At 41.8% G+C, this 15144-nt stretch overlaps 1 protein-coding gene across 1 annotated transcript; it reads right to left on the reverse strand.

The window, feature by feature from the left end:
* Positions 1–665: 665 nt before the first annotated feature.
* LOC139659344 (neuropilin and tolloid-like protein 1) lies at positions 666–15144 on the reverse strand. Its single transcript, XM_071537577.1, has 10 exons — positions 15111–15144; positions 14501–14566; positions 13804–13938; positions 12905–13153; positions 6877–6918; positions 6262–6389; positions 4271–4499; positions 3531–3644; positions 3112–3256; positions 666–1678 (listed from the first exon to the last, which is right to left on the reverse strand). The coding sequence occupies exons 1-10, from the start codon at positions 15136–15138 to the stop codon at positions 1129–1131; spliced, it is 1686 nt and encodes a 561-aa protein (XP_071393678.1). The 5' UTR covers positions 15139–15144; the 3' UTR covers positions 666–1128.

Consider the following 15144-nt stretch of genomic DNA (forward strand, 5'->3'; position numbering starts at 1 on the left):
AATGTAAGTTCCACTCCATTCCATTATCCCACCATGTATAAATTTGATGTATTGCTCAAATCTCAGAATTTGTCATTAATATGCCATGACATCTTTCAAACCCACAAGCTCACATGCTTGCAAAACATTTATTTTATGAATTGACAATGCTATGAATATGATAATGATAAACTAGCAGTGAGTGTATTCATTGTAGTGGTGCTTCCACTAAATGCTGATTTAGATGGATATCTGTGTATTTTGGGGGAATTTGGATAAATCATATGTACAAATAAATTATATCTCACATTTATCTAGCAGTGATGGCAGTTTTCTTGCTTTGGTGGTCTGAAAATATAGGAAACACTGCCTTGCATCATTCACCTCAAGTATGATGTAATGATACATATATTCTACCTAATGATGGACAATTAAAGCCAAACAAGAAATAAAAGAAAACAAAATATGAAGCATTGGAATGAATTCAGCAGTTGTGCATATACTCTATGTGTCTCTTTGATCCATTCTTGTCAAGTACAGGAAAAGTGAGATGACACTTCCCTACCACCCCATGTTAAAGAGGAACTAAACCCCAAACCCATATCTGTGTCAAGCCTGACATCTAGTGGTGAAAAGCATGCTACTGAAATGGCCATCTGCTATTGGCTGATCTTTGATGCCGGGTGATGAATTGGTTTGGGGTTTAGTTACTCTTTAAATTCAAAATCATGCGCTCTTAAATCTCTTTGGCTGAGGGGCATTTCTATTATAGTCACTAGTAGGTGTTTCCCATGTTTAAGATGGTTTCCCCAAGCTCCAATCCTCTCTGTCCAGGCTGTTGCATACAGTCAGCAATGTAACAAGTGCTTTGCATCTGAACAGATGAGACCAAGACCCTGTTTAGAAATAGCCTGACAAGTGCATCCAAAGATGAAATTGATATAAGTAAAAATAAACTATTCCAAATGCTTTTATATCTGACTCTTCATTCCTAACCTGAATAAAATAAAGAACTGGGTCTGATCGTCTCCGCTTCTTTTTCATCAAACCTTTTAGCCTTGCTATTCTTTTCTCCCATCTATTTGAATTCTGTTTCATTCGAGTCTTGTTCATTCAACCGCTTGCTTGATTTCCATGCGCTGCCTTGCATCAGAAGTCATTGGAAATGGTGCGGTGGACAGTTTCCTCCAGCCCCGACAAGCCGCGGTGGAGCTGATGGTGGTGGATGTGGTGCTGGCTGGCGGCGCGGCCGTCGTCCAGCATCAAGTCATCCTCCTCCTCTGCCTCGCACCCCTGCGCCCCGTCCTGAGAGTAGCTGTGCTTCATCACCAGGATGCTCCTTCGGCCGGACGGCGTGGCGTGGTGGGAGAGGCGCGGCGACTGCTGGCCCGCCATCGCCATCGCCGGCGGCAGCGGCAGTGGCGGCGCCAGAGGCCCCCCGTCGGCCAGAATGGTGGCGTCCCGCACGCTCAGGTTGCTGCGGCTGCCGTGGACGCTGCCGTGCACGCTCCCGTGGTGCGAGCCGCAGTGGTGGTCGCGGATGCACTTGGAGGAGGAGCGGCGGAGCTTCTGGAACTTCTCGAAGTCCTCGTCCATGGCGGCGTCGGTCAGGTCGCCGGACGGGGCGCGGCGCAGAGTGCAGAGCTCGTAGTGGGGAGGCTCGAAGCCGGGGTGGAGGAGGGCGGGGTCGAAGTCATCTCTGTGGACGGGTGGAGGACAGTATACACACACACACGCACGTCAAAAAAGAACAAAATATCCACACTGAGCTATGCTGCCTTGTATTTTATGTGTGGTTTGACCCTGAAGGTCTTTGGTAGACCCACTTTAATACAGGTACATTTAAATTTTCTCAGTGCCTGCAAAAACACACAAATTTCTAATTTGCCTGTTTTTTACTGTCACTGGCAGCTGACATTTGTCTCCTATAAGTAAAATATTTCACAACCCCACAGCACCAGGCCAAGCTATTAAGTTTAATGTAAAATATGACATATAGTCCTATGCTAGAATAAGCCCCTTCGTTTTTAACATATGATCTTTTGTCAAAAGGCCGGACATCCCGGCTGCCCAATTCCCTGTATGTAAGAGGCGCTATGAGCCTGTTGTTGCACCTCAGGGAATCACAGCCTCAGTTCAAGCTGTGTTCGAGGCCATGACCCCACCTCCGGCAGCGCCAGCGGACCCAGGGGTCATAGAGGTCAAGAGAGGAGAGAGTTACATCCTCCTCAATCAGCAGGTAAAACAAAAAGAGGACACCCAGAAAGTATCTGAGATCGGAGAAGAGCAATAACCTAAAGCAATATGGATTTTCCCTTGAGTGAGGCAGAGATATATTCATTATTGTTCTACAATAATGCCAGCATTGCAATCATAAATAGTTATAATTGAACAGTTATTAGGTACTATGAAGAAGTTAAAATAATATTAAGAGTTATAATATTGTGAGCACAGTTGTTGACTTGTCACTTTTAGTTAGTGTTACGGTTTTGATTAAGGTCTAAAATTCCGGTAAACAACTGTAGCCGTGGGAATTGGGGAAAGGGAAAGGGAAAGGGAAGGGAAAGGGACAGGGACAGGTACTTCTCTACATTTTAGTAGCTTGTCACCCGTGGTTACATTCTTTCATTTCTCCATTTTGCTCGTTTGTTTTTGTTTATTTGAATTTTTTGGCACCCCGTAGTGCCCAAAAAAATAAAACAAAGTAGGCATGGTTAACATGCGGAAACAAACGAACGGGTCCGAGCTTCAGAGGACTGGGGCCAAAACCCCTCCTTTGATCTGTTAGAGAGCTGGACTAGGTGGTAAACCTTTCTTTCTCTCTTTCCAAAACCTATTTGTTATTGTTGACATTTATTAGTTTACAGCTTGAGCAAACTTCAATAAATTTCAATTCTTCAATAAAATTTTGTAAGCATTATTATCTCCCATCTGAAGGTCTCTGTTAGAGTAAAGTTTGATTGAAAATTTGATTTTTACACCACTCACAGTGTTGTGGGTTTTGTCACACCATCCCCTCTGTCTGTCCCTTCTTTCCTATCTTCATAAACATTTTGAAATCTTTGTTGGACACATTTCCGCCAAAAACATTTGAACCAGAATTCACGTGAAATTGGATTTAAAATGTTTCACCTGCGGATGATGTATTTCTTGCGAGGCTGTTTGACCTGGATGATGACAGAGATGATGAGTAGGATGACGACCAGGCCGCAGGTTACTCCAATGATGGTGAGGTTCGTATTATCCAGGGTGTCCAGGATGCTGGCTTTCCTCTTCTCTGGTTAGAGGGGAAACATACAAATTTCACATTTTGTTCCAAAACTGAGAGATTTGTTAAAATATTACAAATACAAAAAAATTGCAAGCTGACAAGTAGCATTGATCAGTTCTATTTCTGAAATACTGGGATACAGTTTCCACGGCCAAATAGATGTCAACAAAACTAAAAATTTTGATTACCTGCCAAATTCAGAATTAACCAACGTACCAGCCACCACCAAGTTTTGCAAATCGGGTGGTAATTTCCCACCCAGTTTTGTTTATCAGGGTACCTTTGCAGTGGTTCTCATCCCAAGGGTAAACGCAGTTCTGGATGCCATTGCAGACCAGTGTGTTGTTGATGCACATGTTGCTGTGGCAAAAGAAAGTGTCTCCTTCACATGGAGCTGAAAAACAAAAGGCAACAGTGATTTAGGCGTTGTATGCAGTCAATCAAAGACAAACCGAATGACCACATTTAAGATATCGTGAGCTGATATTTGGTGGCTCAGTTAGTGATCTAATAGAGCCAACAGTACTTGAGAAAATATTTTTCTACAAATCATGAGAGCAGTATCTAATCAATAAATGGAAATTAAAGTTATATTATGGAAAAAAAATATTCAAAAAGAACTATACTTTATCGCTATAAATCCACCATGGGACTGGACAATATCTGTACTTGAACTGATCTGTACTCCATGAATATGAATTTAAAGGTCCCATATTCTGCACTTCCCAGTGTTTTATTTTCTGTCTTGAGGTCCATTCAAAGCTGTGTGTGTGGTGTCATGTACCAAAAACACTCTCAATCCATTTTTACACGTTCATTTTCCAGCATCTCTCTGAGCCTTACCAAGAACAGGCTGTTTCTGTCACTGTGTCTTTAAGGCTCATTAATATTAACGACCCCTCTGTTCTGACTGGCTAACCGTTTCAACAGTGAAACGTGAGACACTGCGGCCCGGCAGCTACAGGTAGGGATTGCTCTGACTGAAATGCGTTGAACTGGAATCGACAGGGATTCACTCACGCTCATGGAAGGTGGTGAAGAGGATCTTGAATCTGCTCTTCCTGCTGCCCTCGTCTGCCCACAGCCTCACCACGCCCACGGAGGAAATCAGCATCACATCATTGGCCACCGTGGAGCAGAACTTGTTCTTCAGGTGCTCGACCGAACTGCTGCCGTCGTAGATGGCCACAAAGTTGCGCTTGCACTCGTTGGAGTTGTGCATCTCATACTCCAGGAAACGCATGTAGATCTAGGAGATGAAAGGTGACGTGGAGTCAAGTTAAGGTGCAGTGAATGGACCAGGTGCATAAAAATGGAGGCCTGATGGAGGTTTGATGTCATTCGCTCCTCCTGGCCCATTACTCACAACCTGGAACTTCAAAAGAAATCTTTGATCTGTTATTGACATTTGGACACTTCAGATGGGTATTAAAGGAATAAACCAAGTTTTTGTGAGATTGGTGTATTGGTCAACTTGCCTATTCAGTGATGAGAACATAGATGCCAAAATCATCCATGTGTCCCCAGTAGATCATTGATTCCAGTGCTCCATGCTAACACTTTAGCGTACACTATTTTGAGTGATAGTAGGCGACTAGCATTATCTCAAAAGTAAGAAAATGAGAACTTGTAGCAGCTCTACAGCTAAATGGTGAGTAACCAAGTCTGGCAGTTTTGTGTAGGAGATTGGTAAAATTTACATAAAATATATTGTAATAACATATTGTTTTGAACTACTAGAAACTAGTTTCACTGTTTCTATAGGAAGTGAACATGGAGGGCGATGTGAGACTGTGTACAGCTAAAAATCACTGCACAGTGGATGAATACATGGTTACTCATTTAAATAGTTCCAAAAAGCGCCATCACCTATATTGAGTCATTGTTTTTCAAATGTATGAATCTACAGGCCATATAACAAAAAACACTAAGTGTATGCTGAAGTGTTAGCATGGAGCACCGGAGCCAATGATGGACCAGGGATTTTGGTGTCTATGTTCTCATTACTTGACGGGTAAATTGGCCAACGGGACAATCTCCTAAAAACTGTTCCTTTAATGGGTATTATTATGAGTAATAATGCCAGACCCCACCATTTTTAGGCACCTGGCCCACTGGCCTGCCTGGTCCATGGGTTTCAGGTCAAAATGGTACAGATGTAATCCTTATTTTCACATAAAGAGGGAAAACATTTACATTAGCTCTGTAATATCCTTGCAAAGGAGTAATATTACACTAGTTTGAGCTCTTTCATTATCAGGTGACTCACATCCCCGACCCACACAGTACTGGACAGGGAGGAGAGATGCGCTGGTGAGACGTGTCAAATGAACTTAATGGCAAAAAGAGGGAAGCAACAGTATATTTTGAATGGGGGAAATGTGACTGGAAAAAGAGAAACATCCTAAGGTTTATCCTTTCCAGCAAATGGGAGAAGAGGTGTTTGGGATTTGGGTTTGCTGTGAGTGGGACGCAGTGAAGCAGTTCCTTTTAGTCTGAGCTCTCCTTCCCAAACGGTACTAAAACTCCAATTCACACCGTACACCAAACAAGTACAACAAACCACAACTAGCAAACAACCACAACAGCAAAGGCAATCTCGGAACCCATTAGACTCTGGGGGCGACGGCCAATATTTCGGGGTTTCCGGTGTAGCCAGCGGAGTTGGAGTTGAGAGATGACGTCTCATATGCAGATATCTGTTTATAGAGATTAGCCGAAATGTAGTCTGGACCTAAAACACCTACAAAAAGTATCGATGTTTGTGTATTGTGTGGAGAAACGTTCGACTTGTCGCATCTCAAGTTGATAATCGGACTGTAAACAATGGCCGGCGCACGGAAGAGGAAGTCTTGGCCCGGATGTCCGCTGGCTACACCGGAAACCCCGAAATATTGGCTGTCGCCCGCAGAGTCTAATCGTCGTCAGACCGATAGAGGATGGGTTCCGAGATTGCAGCAAAGGTAACACCACCACCAACAACAAGATCCACAACAATTTGACATACAGACCTTAGCTTTTGGTGGAGCCCTGATGTACCACCTGCAGTCCACAGCCTCAGTCTGCAGGGCCTGGCCCTCCCTGGCTATCTGGATCGATTCTACAAAGCCTTCAGGACCGCTCAACTCAAAGTCACAAACTGGGGAGGACAACATTGTTTTTGTGTAAAAGTTGAAAGTAATGCTATCTCTGATTAAAAATAGAGCTCTACAACCGTCCTTTGTTATCTGGATACACTAAAGCTGACGATGCCCAACAGTTTAAAGCTCCACTAGGCAGGATTTTTAAGTAAAACTATACGTGTCTTCCCAGCCTAAATCACGAAGCAGGGCTGCAACAGCGAAGAGCGTCCCATTCCCACTAATTGAAACCCTGTGGATTCTCCCCATATTTGCCCAAATCAAATTCTGCTGTTAGGTGTGGACACTGGTGAGAAATCCTCTCTGCACACAGTAAGTGATGAATCAAAACATAAGGGTGGAATACAAACTGTCTCCTAAAACAGTGAGCACGCAGCGCTCCGTAAAATTAAATGTCATCAATACTAATGATAGGACTGAGTTGCTTTGTATATCAGGGGCTAATATTATTATGTTGTATCATGATCACACAAGTTCTATACTCACAAGGCAGAGGTGGCAGTGCTCCGGCATCTTTGAACTCAGGATCTAAAAGCAGAACACAGCATCAGCCTGGTTAGAGACAAATATATCTATGTAAGCTCTAGTACAGTGTTTCTTTAACTTGGGGTCATGGCTCAAAATGGGCTGCTGGACCCCAAATCACTACAACACATAGTATGTTTTAAGGAGTCTCAGGGTGTGGTGCTAAATTAACCCATACTCTACCCTACCCATATGGAAAACATTTTTTTTTTTTTACATCATGTATACTTCAGAATATGTTTAGAAATATGTTTAAGAAATGGCCAAAAGGTGTATTTGTACACATAGATGATATTCATTAAAATATATGTCATTGTCCAAAATATATAAAACAAAATAAAATAAAAGCAAATAAAAACAAATACATTTGTCATCTACATGTTTTGGGAAGTTTTTTTTTTGCAGATGTTGAAACACATCTGAAAACAAATAACAATAATATAAAAATAATAAATGTGAAATGTATTTTGCAGTATGGGTAAAATACTTGCAACATATTCTTGCTGTGCTGAGATAAACAGTCCTACTGTATGATGTTTTTTTTTATTATTACAGACTCTAGATGTTGGGGTTAAGTACAAAGTCATTTCAATAACAGTGAAAAACAAATAAATACCATCGCAGAATAATAACAACATATTGCAAAACAAAATAAAAAAAATACAGCTTAGAAAGACTTGCATAAGCTATGTGCCAGCATGCTCCCTGTTTTTCCCTCCTTTATCCTCCATTCACCCAGATGCCCTTCATCCAAAAAAAAAAGAAAAAAAAAAAAAGAAAAACACGTGGAGGCAGAAAAGATAAGAGATACTGTGTCCTAAACCTTTGTGCTGATGAATCTACTTGCTAGGTGGATGATTAATCCTGATACACCGGCTTAGTCCGTGACAGATTAGGCTCCCCCAGCAGTGAGACCCCAGTGATAAAAATGTCACATCAAAAAATGTTTTATTTTATTTTAATTTTGCAGAATTCCCCCAGAAGCACCCAATTTGATTATGTGTCAGGGAGAAATCCAGTTATCCTGATGAAACCCTATGAGAAATAATATCATGAGAAAGGTAAATGTAATAATAAATGTAAATGTAATAGTTGTGATGTAAGAAGAGGAGGTGATGAACTGCATGCAAGTTAAAACCTAAATCAGATGGGACTCTTTTATTAATCCTCTCAAGTGTTTTACCTCTGCTTCGGCCTGCGACAGATTATTCACATTCATTCCTGTGTGTGCACATGTGTGTGTGTGTGTGTGTGCACGTGGCTGCAGGAATGTGTGCACAGAGGCTTTACACCCAATAGAGAGATACGCAAAAGAAAAAAAAAATGTAAAGATCAGATGAAGACAAGATTTAAGATGGTTTACGTAAATCCCCCGCTCACGTTATTCAGCTTGCAACAAATGCTCCCTCTTCCTACTCACTGACACACACAGATGCATTAAGGGTTAATATGATATTTATTCAATTAACTAAGGTCCAAAGTTAGTTTATAAGCCATTCTTTTTTTCACAATTCAAACCAAAGACAAATAATAACTGGGCTATTTTGAAGTTGAGTCGTCTATAATTCTCCAGCTAGGCCTAAAAATCAAGGCTGGTACATTTTGAACAGGAAAAGTTGGCCAACTGCACCCAGGCTAAAGTTGAATGAAGACTGCTTTTACCATACATCTTAACAACCGCACCATTGCATTTCTCAAATCTGGTTTCGTTAGGTCAACATGAGAAACATGTGGGAGATCTATGTAAAGTTGAGTTCTTGCACCCAAACAAGGTTTAATACCTGTTAGCAATGCTTGAATATAAACTTAATTTTGGTGTGACAACTCAACTTAACATCTTATGGCTCCACAAAGTCAGAGCCCCATTCATTGCCTATGGAGCAGTCCCCGACATCACATATTCAGAGGTTTCCTCTCTGATTTCTAGCTTTAGGAAAGAGTGGTGCAAGTTCGCAAACACTGACTGAGCTGTCCTGGGGCCCAGGAATAACATAATGTGAGTTCTTAAAATGGGTGGCATTCCCCTTTAAGGTTGTTTGGTCAGTCTCAGGGTTACTTACTACTAGCGAGTCATTTTTACATGTAAACTCAGGGTGTTCACAATATTCCGCTTTTTTAAATCTGCCTTTTTTGCATTGAAGCTAATAGGGAGCGTTCTTTGTGAGCCGACTAATCTCAAGAGGAGAAGGTGGTGTTTCACGGCACATTGAGCACATTGAGCAGCATTTGTTCTACAAAAATAGAACAGTGTGAACATGCCCTCACACATCTATAGCAAGTCTGAATAAAAGTTGGATTTGAGTTCAAGTCTCAGTCTACCTTTATACAACTGGTATGTAGTGTGTATCAACCCTTGCGTATATTCTCTATCCTGCCACTCCTGATGAGTGGAATTAGTGGAAGATTAGCATTTGGCATGAGGGACTCATTACATTTGATGTAAACAGACAGAAAACAGCTTCTCCTGATCTGCCAATAAAGGCATGGCAAAGGCTTCTTAAAGGGATGATTCATGTTTTTAAGAAGTCTGTCTGATTTATTTTGAACTGGGGAAAAAAAGGACTAGAATTATTGTATTATATATATATATTATATTATACGAGTAGTATTTGTGTGCAATTTGTAAACAATGCAGGTCAGTGGGACTATATCGTAAACACGGTCAGCCTCAATTATGTTTGAATTCAGTGATCAAAAACTATATGCCTCCATTTTGGTTTTTCACATTGCAGCAGTCTAAATTCTCATTTTAAACCTTTCAACTTCATTCTAAAACCAATAATATAACTAATAATATACATGTTTGTCAAAAACATGTATAAGATATTATTATATTCGGATAAGTCAAACACATCCCATTTAGTTGAAATCCTACAGTGGCCCACATGCTATTCTGTACATTGTTTAAACTACCAATTAACTGAGAAGAAAGAAAGAAAGAAAGAAAGAAAGAAAGAGTCAAACAGGGAGAGAGATGGCTGGCTGGCTGGCTGGATGGAGAGATGCAGATTAATCTTTGCCCCTCGTCATTGTAGGTGGCCTATAAAATCTGCTGTTAATAAAGACTCTGCCTGGGTCTCCCTTAAGCTGCTACCGCGGCTCAGCGCTGACAAGCTGTATTCCCCTGAAGACAAGCTTTCATTAACTGTTGTGTGTGTGTGACTGAGGGAACAAGTGCCTGTGTGTGTGTGTGTGCACGTTTGAAGAAGTGCCCCCCACCCCACCCCCTCCCTCCACAGCTGCAGCTGGTGTGCCTGCACTACAAATGGACATGAGAGTCCATTCCCAGTGGCATGCAACCAGACCTCTGTTAAAGCTGCAATATGCAACTTTTTGACATAAAAAGTAAATAGGATATACATGATCAGTCTGTGTCTCCTTGTGTGCTCATGCCTAAATCCCACCCCCATTTGCGAGAAATTGGCTTTTCAATGATGTTCGGGACGTTTTGGGGTGTATACCATTTGTTTTGTGTTTTTTGCAGATTGCCAACGTTCATTGTCTGCTTCTTCAACGTCCGAAGTGGCTTTACAGATGCCATAATCCCAGCCTCAGCCTCAATTGAGGGATTACACAGTTCCTCTATAGGTTGAGAAAATTTTCCAACCTCTTGGGCTGATGAAATCCGTTCAAAACCAATTTCATGAACTCAGAAATCCTTAAAAGTTGACATTTAGCGATAGAAGATTTTCAAGTGACAGTGACGGTATTGCAGCTTTAACAGGTGAAGGCAGCATTGGTGGTCTCCTAATTCCGAACTCATAGTGCATATTACACTACAGCATTGAAAATTCAAGTGTGCACTCCAGTGTGCATGCCTATATGTGTTTATGTGTGCATGTGTTTGCATGTGACTACATGACCAGCCACAGAGATAGATAAACACATCAACAGCGTGAGACGAGTATGAGAGGATGAAGAAGAAGGGACAGTGAGAGAAAAGGTAAGGATACATAAAAAGACAGGGCAGAAAAGGAGAGACAGCGGAAAAGAGAGAGGTAATCAATGTTGGCATGCAGCAGCCGACAACCTAAGCTCTCAGCAGGCTAGCGGGCTGGGAGACGAGAGCCAAGGGAAGGAGCCGAGGGCTTAGAGCCATAGTAATACTCTGAACATCAGCCCCCAGCCAGACAGGCCAGCAGCTGGGGATCAGGTCAACTTTCTGTGATATATGAACAACAATACTGATGCCTGTGCCTGTGATGAATGTGATTTGAACCTTAGATTATAGGCTGTCTTTTCACAAACGCACACATACACAAAAAAATCCTATTAGCATTTTATCGTCGAACTGTATTCTAAAATGGATAGTTGCCGTCGTCAGTTCTTCGCATTCGAAGTTGTTGTAAAACACCCAATAAATGTGCTCCTGTGACTGTATAAAAGTTAAAAAAAGCACTACTTATACTGCTACTTATGCACTAAGCAGATTTTTTACTATTTTTTTTTATTGTGAAAGCAATCATAGTTTTAATGGGTATGGAAAACTGATTATCTAATTTTGGAATGAACAGATGAGGAGGAATGTGTAATAAATGTAGAAAACAGCAATTACTGTTTTCTGCTCAAAAAGGTATTTCCACAGCATAGCCATAGGTTATATAAGCCCTTGCAATAAGACACAAAGAAAAAATCAATCACAAAACAGACCTGTGGAAGAATGTCTAATATCTTGAAAAAATCCATTTTAACCCATAGCTATGGCACAGATCCCAGTGCCAAGTCAGCCAGAATAAGCCACCATTGAAATGCCCCGTGCTTGCCCTACAGAAAGGGCTGCCAAAACCGCCCCCCACAAAATGTACTTTAAATGCTTTTATTTTGAAGGCACAATAGCCTGACTTTCGGTATTATTTGGGGTATCTCCGCAACACAATCTTATAAAATTTTGTGAAATGAGCACAAATTATGAAATGCAGATTACGTGTTACGGACACAAATTATGTGAAGATTACATTCCTCCACCACAAATTGGATTACCGTATTTCCTCTAATATTGGCCCGGGCCTTTATTTACCTCAACTGCAAAGGGGACCAGGCCTTTATTGGAAGCAGGCTTATATTAGAGACAGGCCTTTATTTCTAATTCCCTCTGTTTGATGAGTATATTTGCTCATATTTTAGTATGAAGCCTCCTTGTTTTCTGATCTGTTTCTGTTTGGGTTCGTTAGGTAGCCGTTTTTTTGTTACTGCAATGCATTATGATAATTACGGTAATCGACGGCGGCATGCTCCAGAGACTTCCGCCAGGAGTTTACCGGTGTCCACCGTTGTTTTTAGCTGCGACCAGCAGCTCTAGAGCTCGCTCTGTCGATCGGTCTGTTGGTTGGTTGGTCCACAAAAATTTCCCCACCCTTTGGCGGCCTATAGCCGCACAGTACGTGGTCGCAGCTATGGCGAATTCACACTTGTTTCCTTTGTTTTTTTCCCCGGCCTGTATTTGGAGCCGGCCTTTGTTTGTTCGTGTCGACCACAGCCCCAGCCATTATCGGAGACCCGGCTTTTAATTGACTACCGGCCACTATTAGAGGAAATACGGTATGTGACAATAGAATGAACTGGACACACCGTTTTCACCTGGTCTTCACATGAAAAGGTTAGCTAATGGTTAGGTTTAGGCAAGTACAACTTTGGTTAAGGTTATGGTAAGGCTTTCTTCATGGTTACATAAGAACCTTAACTAAAAAGAAAACTTCACTCATAATAGAAAATTTCTTGGAGGTCATCGGAACTGAAAACGAATGTATCCGCTCATTCACTCACCTGACCTCCACATCCCTTACTTTCTACTGCACTGATTTTCATGTCAAACTACTACCTGTTTCCAGTCGTGTCTCCTTCACATAATCATTTTGTGGTGGAAAAATTGATTTCTCTCACTTTTCATGCACGTAGCACGTACTTGCATTTTAGGACATCGTGCTCATTTCACGAACTTTCGGGAGACCCTTTCTGGCTGGCTTGATGCACCTTGGGTTCCACCACTCACCTTGTGTAAAGTTGTACCGGGCGGAAAAACCAATGGCCTCCAGTTCGCCGTCGGCCACGAACTTGATGTACAGGTACCTCCCGCTGGAGCGCACGTACGAGGGGCTCTCCTGACCGCAGTAGCGACCGATGATGGGCGAGAAGCCGAAGGGGCCGTCGCGGACCTCGATGTGGTCGAACTTACACTCCCAGGATGGCTCGATGGAATACTTCTCGTCGAAGAACAAGTCGATGCACTGTCGGGGGGAGGCTGGAACGAGGAGAGGGAGGAGAAAGAGGGGTGGAAAATGAGGAGGAGGCGGAAGAGGAGAAGAGGGAGGGGTGGTGGATGAAGGGGAGATGGAAGAGTGGTGAGAGGAGATGATAAAAGGGGGGTGAAAAGGAGAAGGAAGAGAAGAAGAGGAGGCATCGAGGAGAAAGTGATGAATGAGTGAATGGATGAATGAATGAATGAATGAATGACAAACACCACATGAGCTCAGATAGAGGTGTAGAGGACTAATTCATCCCACCTCTGGAAACATACAGGTCACTGCTGGCCTAGGAACCAACGTTCCCATCAACTTTTCCCCATTCATTCTGTATGTATGTTTGTCCATAACCTTCCTGTTGAAATAAAAACCATAATAACTGAACCAAATTTACCCCCAAAATATAAACAAGTAAAGTCTCAATGTTAACAGTAAGGACTTTTCTAGAATACCAATAGCACCCTGCTGTAGACCTAAAACACAGTTTTTGTGCTCTTATAGTGGATTCTGACATTGCCCATTGGCTTATGCTGTTGTATGTTTGTCCATAACTTTTCTGTTTGCCATGATGCTGCTTTCTCGGCCAGGTCGCATATCATTTAGATATAGACATGCACCATTCCATACAGAGGACTTATTGAAGCCTCACCTTCTATAATGTAGACACACTCCCTCTCTGGAGGGTATTTCTTGGGGTAGTTGGGCGAGGTAAAAGACCCTCCATCAGGCTCCTTCACCCAGGTCCCACACTGCCCGGCTGGCGTCACCCCTGAGTTGTTCTTTACTGGAAACACAGGAGAGAGTTGTTTAAGTTTGCTTTTATGTCATTTTGCTGCAGCAAACCCCAAGGCAGCTGATGAAACCTGGTATAGAAACCTGTCTTAAGCAGTTCGGCAACATGCTGATCTGTACCATAATCGACCCAACCTCATTCTCTGGACATATCACAGTAGGTATACCCACTAATTGCCTTTGACATATGATAGACGATGAGGTTCCAGTTTACTCACAATGTGCCCACCTCCTCAACTACTCCTATATACCGCTGAATAAGTGCACAGAGACAGGCTTTACTCAAGTTGTCAGTTATGAGGCTAGGCAATAAACCTGAACCAGAATTTAACAATCCAGTGGAGGGTTATCACCACTGCAATGGTTTTTGATTATTGCTTTTTTAAACCAATTTTTTTTTCAAATGTTTCTTCTCAAAACACATGCCTTGTCCATGTCCTATGTATAGCCTAACTGTGTTATAACAGAATAAGCCCAAAGCAACAATGAGGAACAAGTCTTACATTGGCTTATGTTAAAAGATTGACTGAACAGTAATTCCAAATGTAAGATACCTTGAGATTTTGTTTTAGTAGCTGTGGCACCAGACAGCGCAGGTGTGATGAGGCTTGCAACTAAAGCTGAGAGAAGAGAAGAGAAGAGAAGAGAAGAGAAGAGAAGAGAAGAGAAGAGAAGAGAAGAGAAGAGAAAGGGAATGCAGTTAAAAGGTAAAACCTGTTCTATCAGTAGACTAGTTAGACCATCCGTTACCCAACTCATAAATTAAAGACTGAATCCAGATATTGCGATAAATGTGCGATTGTAGCCTACAGAAATAGGATGCAAACCTCCCATCCATTAAGAAAAAGAACTGTAATCCTCAAATTTAGGAGAAAAAAAAAATGCATATATATATATATATATATATATACATATGTGTGTGTGTATGAAAAACAATACCGCAAAGTTGGCTACGACAAAGTCACCGTAAGCTCACTATTTTTGGGTACCACATAGGCCTATAATAGGAGGAATTTCCTATATGAATATTATAGGAATATTAATTGTGATATTATATACAGGCCTACACACTGATTTCTTCGTTAAAGGCATGAAGCTTGATTTTAAACACAGATGCGATATAGCCTAGTCCACGACTATTAAAAAGGCAGGTTGTAAACTTACCGATGGGCAGCAGAAGTTTGTGCACCATTTCTGA

Source organism: Centroberyx affinis, unplaced genomic scaffold (genome assembly GCF_046629955.1).
Source record: "Centroberyx affinis isolate AG114_WGS23_722 - 3 ecotype Tasmania unplaced genomic scaffold, CSIRO-AGI_Caff_v1 ptg003070l_1, whole genome shotgun sequence".
Taxonomy (NCBI): domain Eukaryota; kingdom Metazoa; phylum Chordata; class Actinopteri; order Beryciformes; family Berycidae; genus Centroberyx; species Centroberyx affinis.

Coding starts and splice junctions, on each gene's coding strand:
- LOC139659344 (XM_071537577.1), bottom strand. CDS start 15,138: ATGGTGCACAAACTTCTGCTGCCCATCG. Junction 3,645..4,270: donor CTTCACCACCTTCCATGAGC/GTGAGTGAATCC, acceptor TTTGTTTTTCAG/CTCCATGTGAAGGAGACACT. Junction 3,257..3,530: donor GGATGAGAACCACTGCAAAG/GTACCCTGATAA, acceptor CCCTCTAACCAG/AGAAGAGGAAAGCCAGCATC.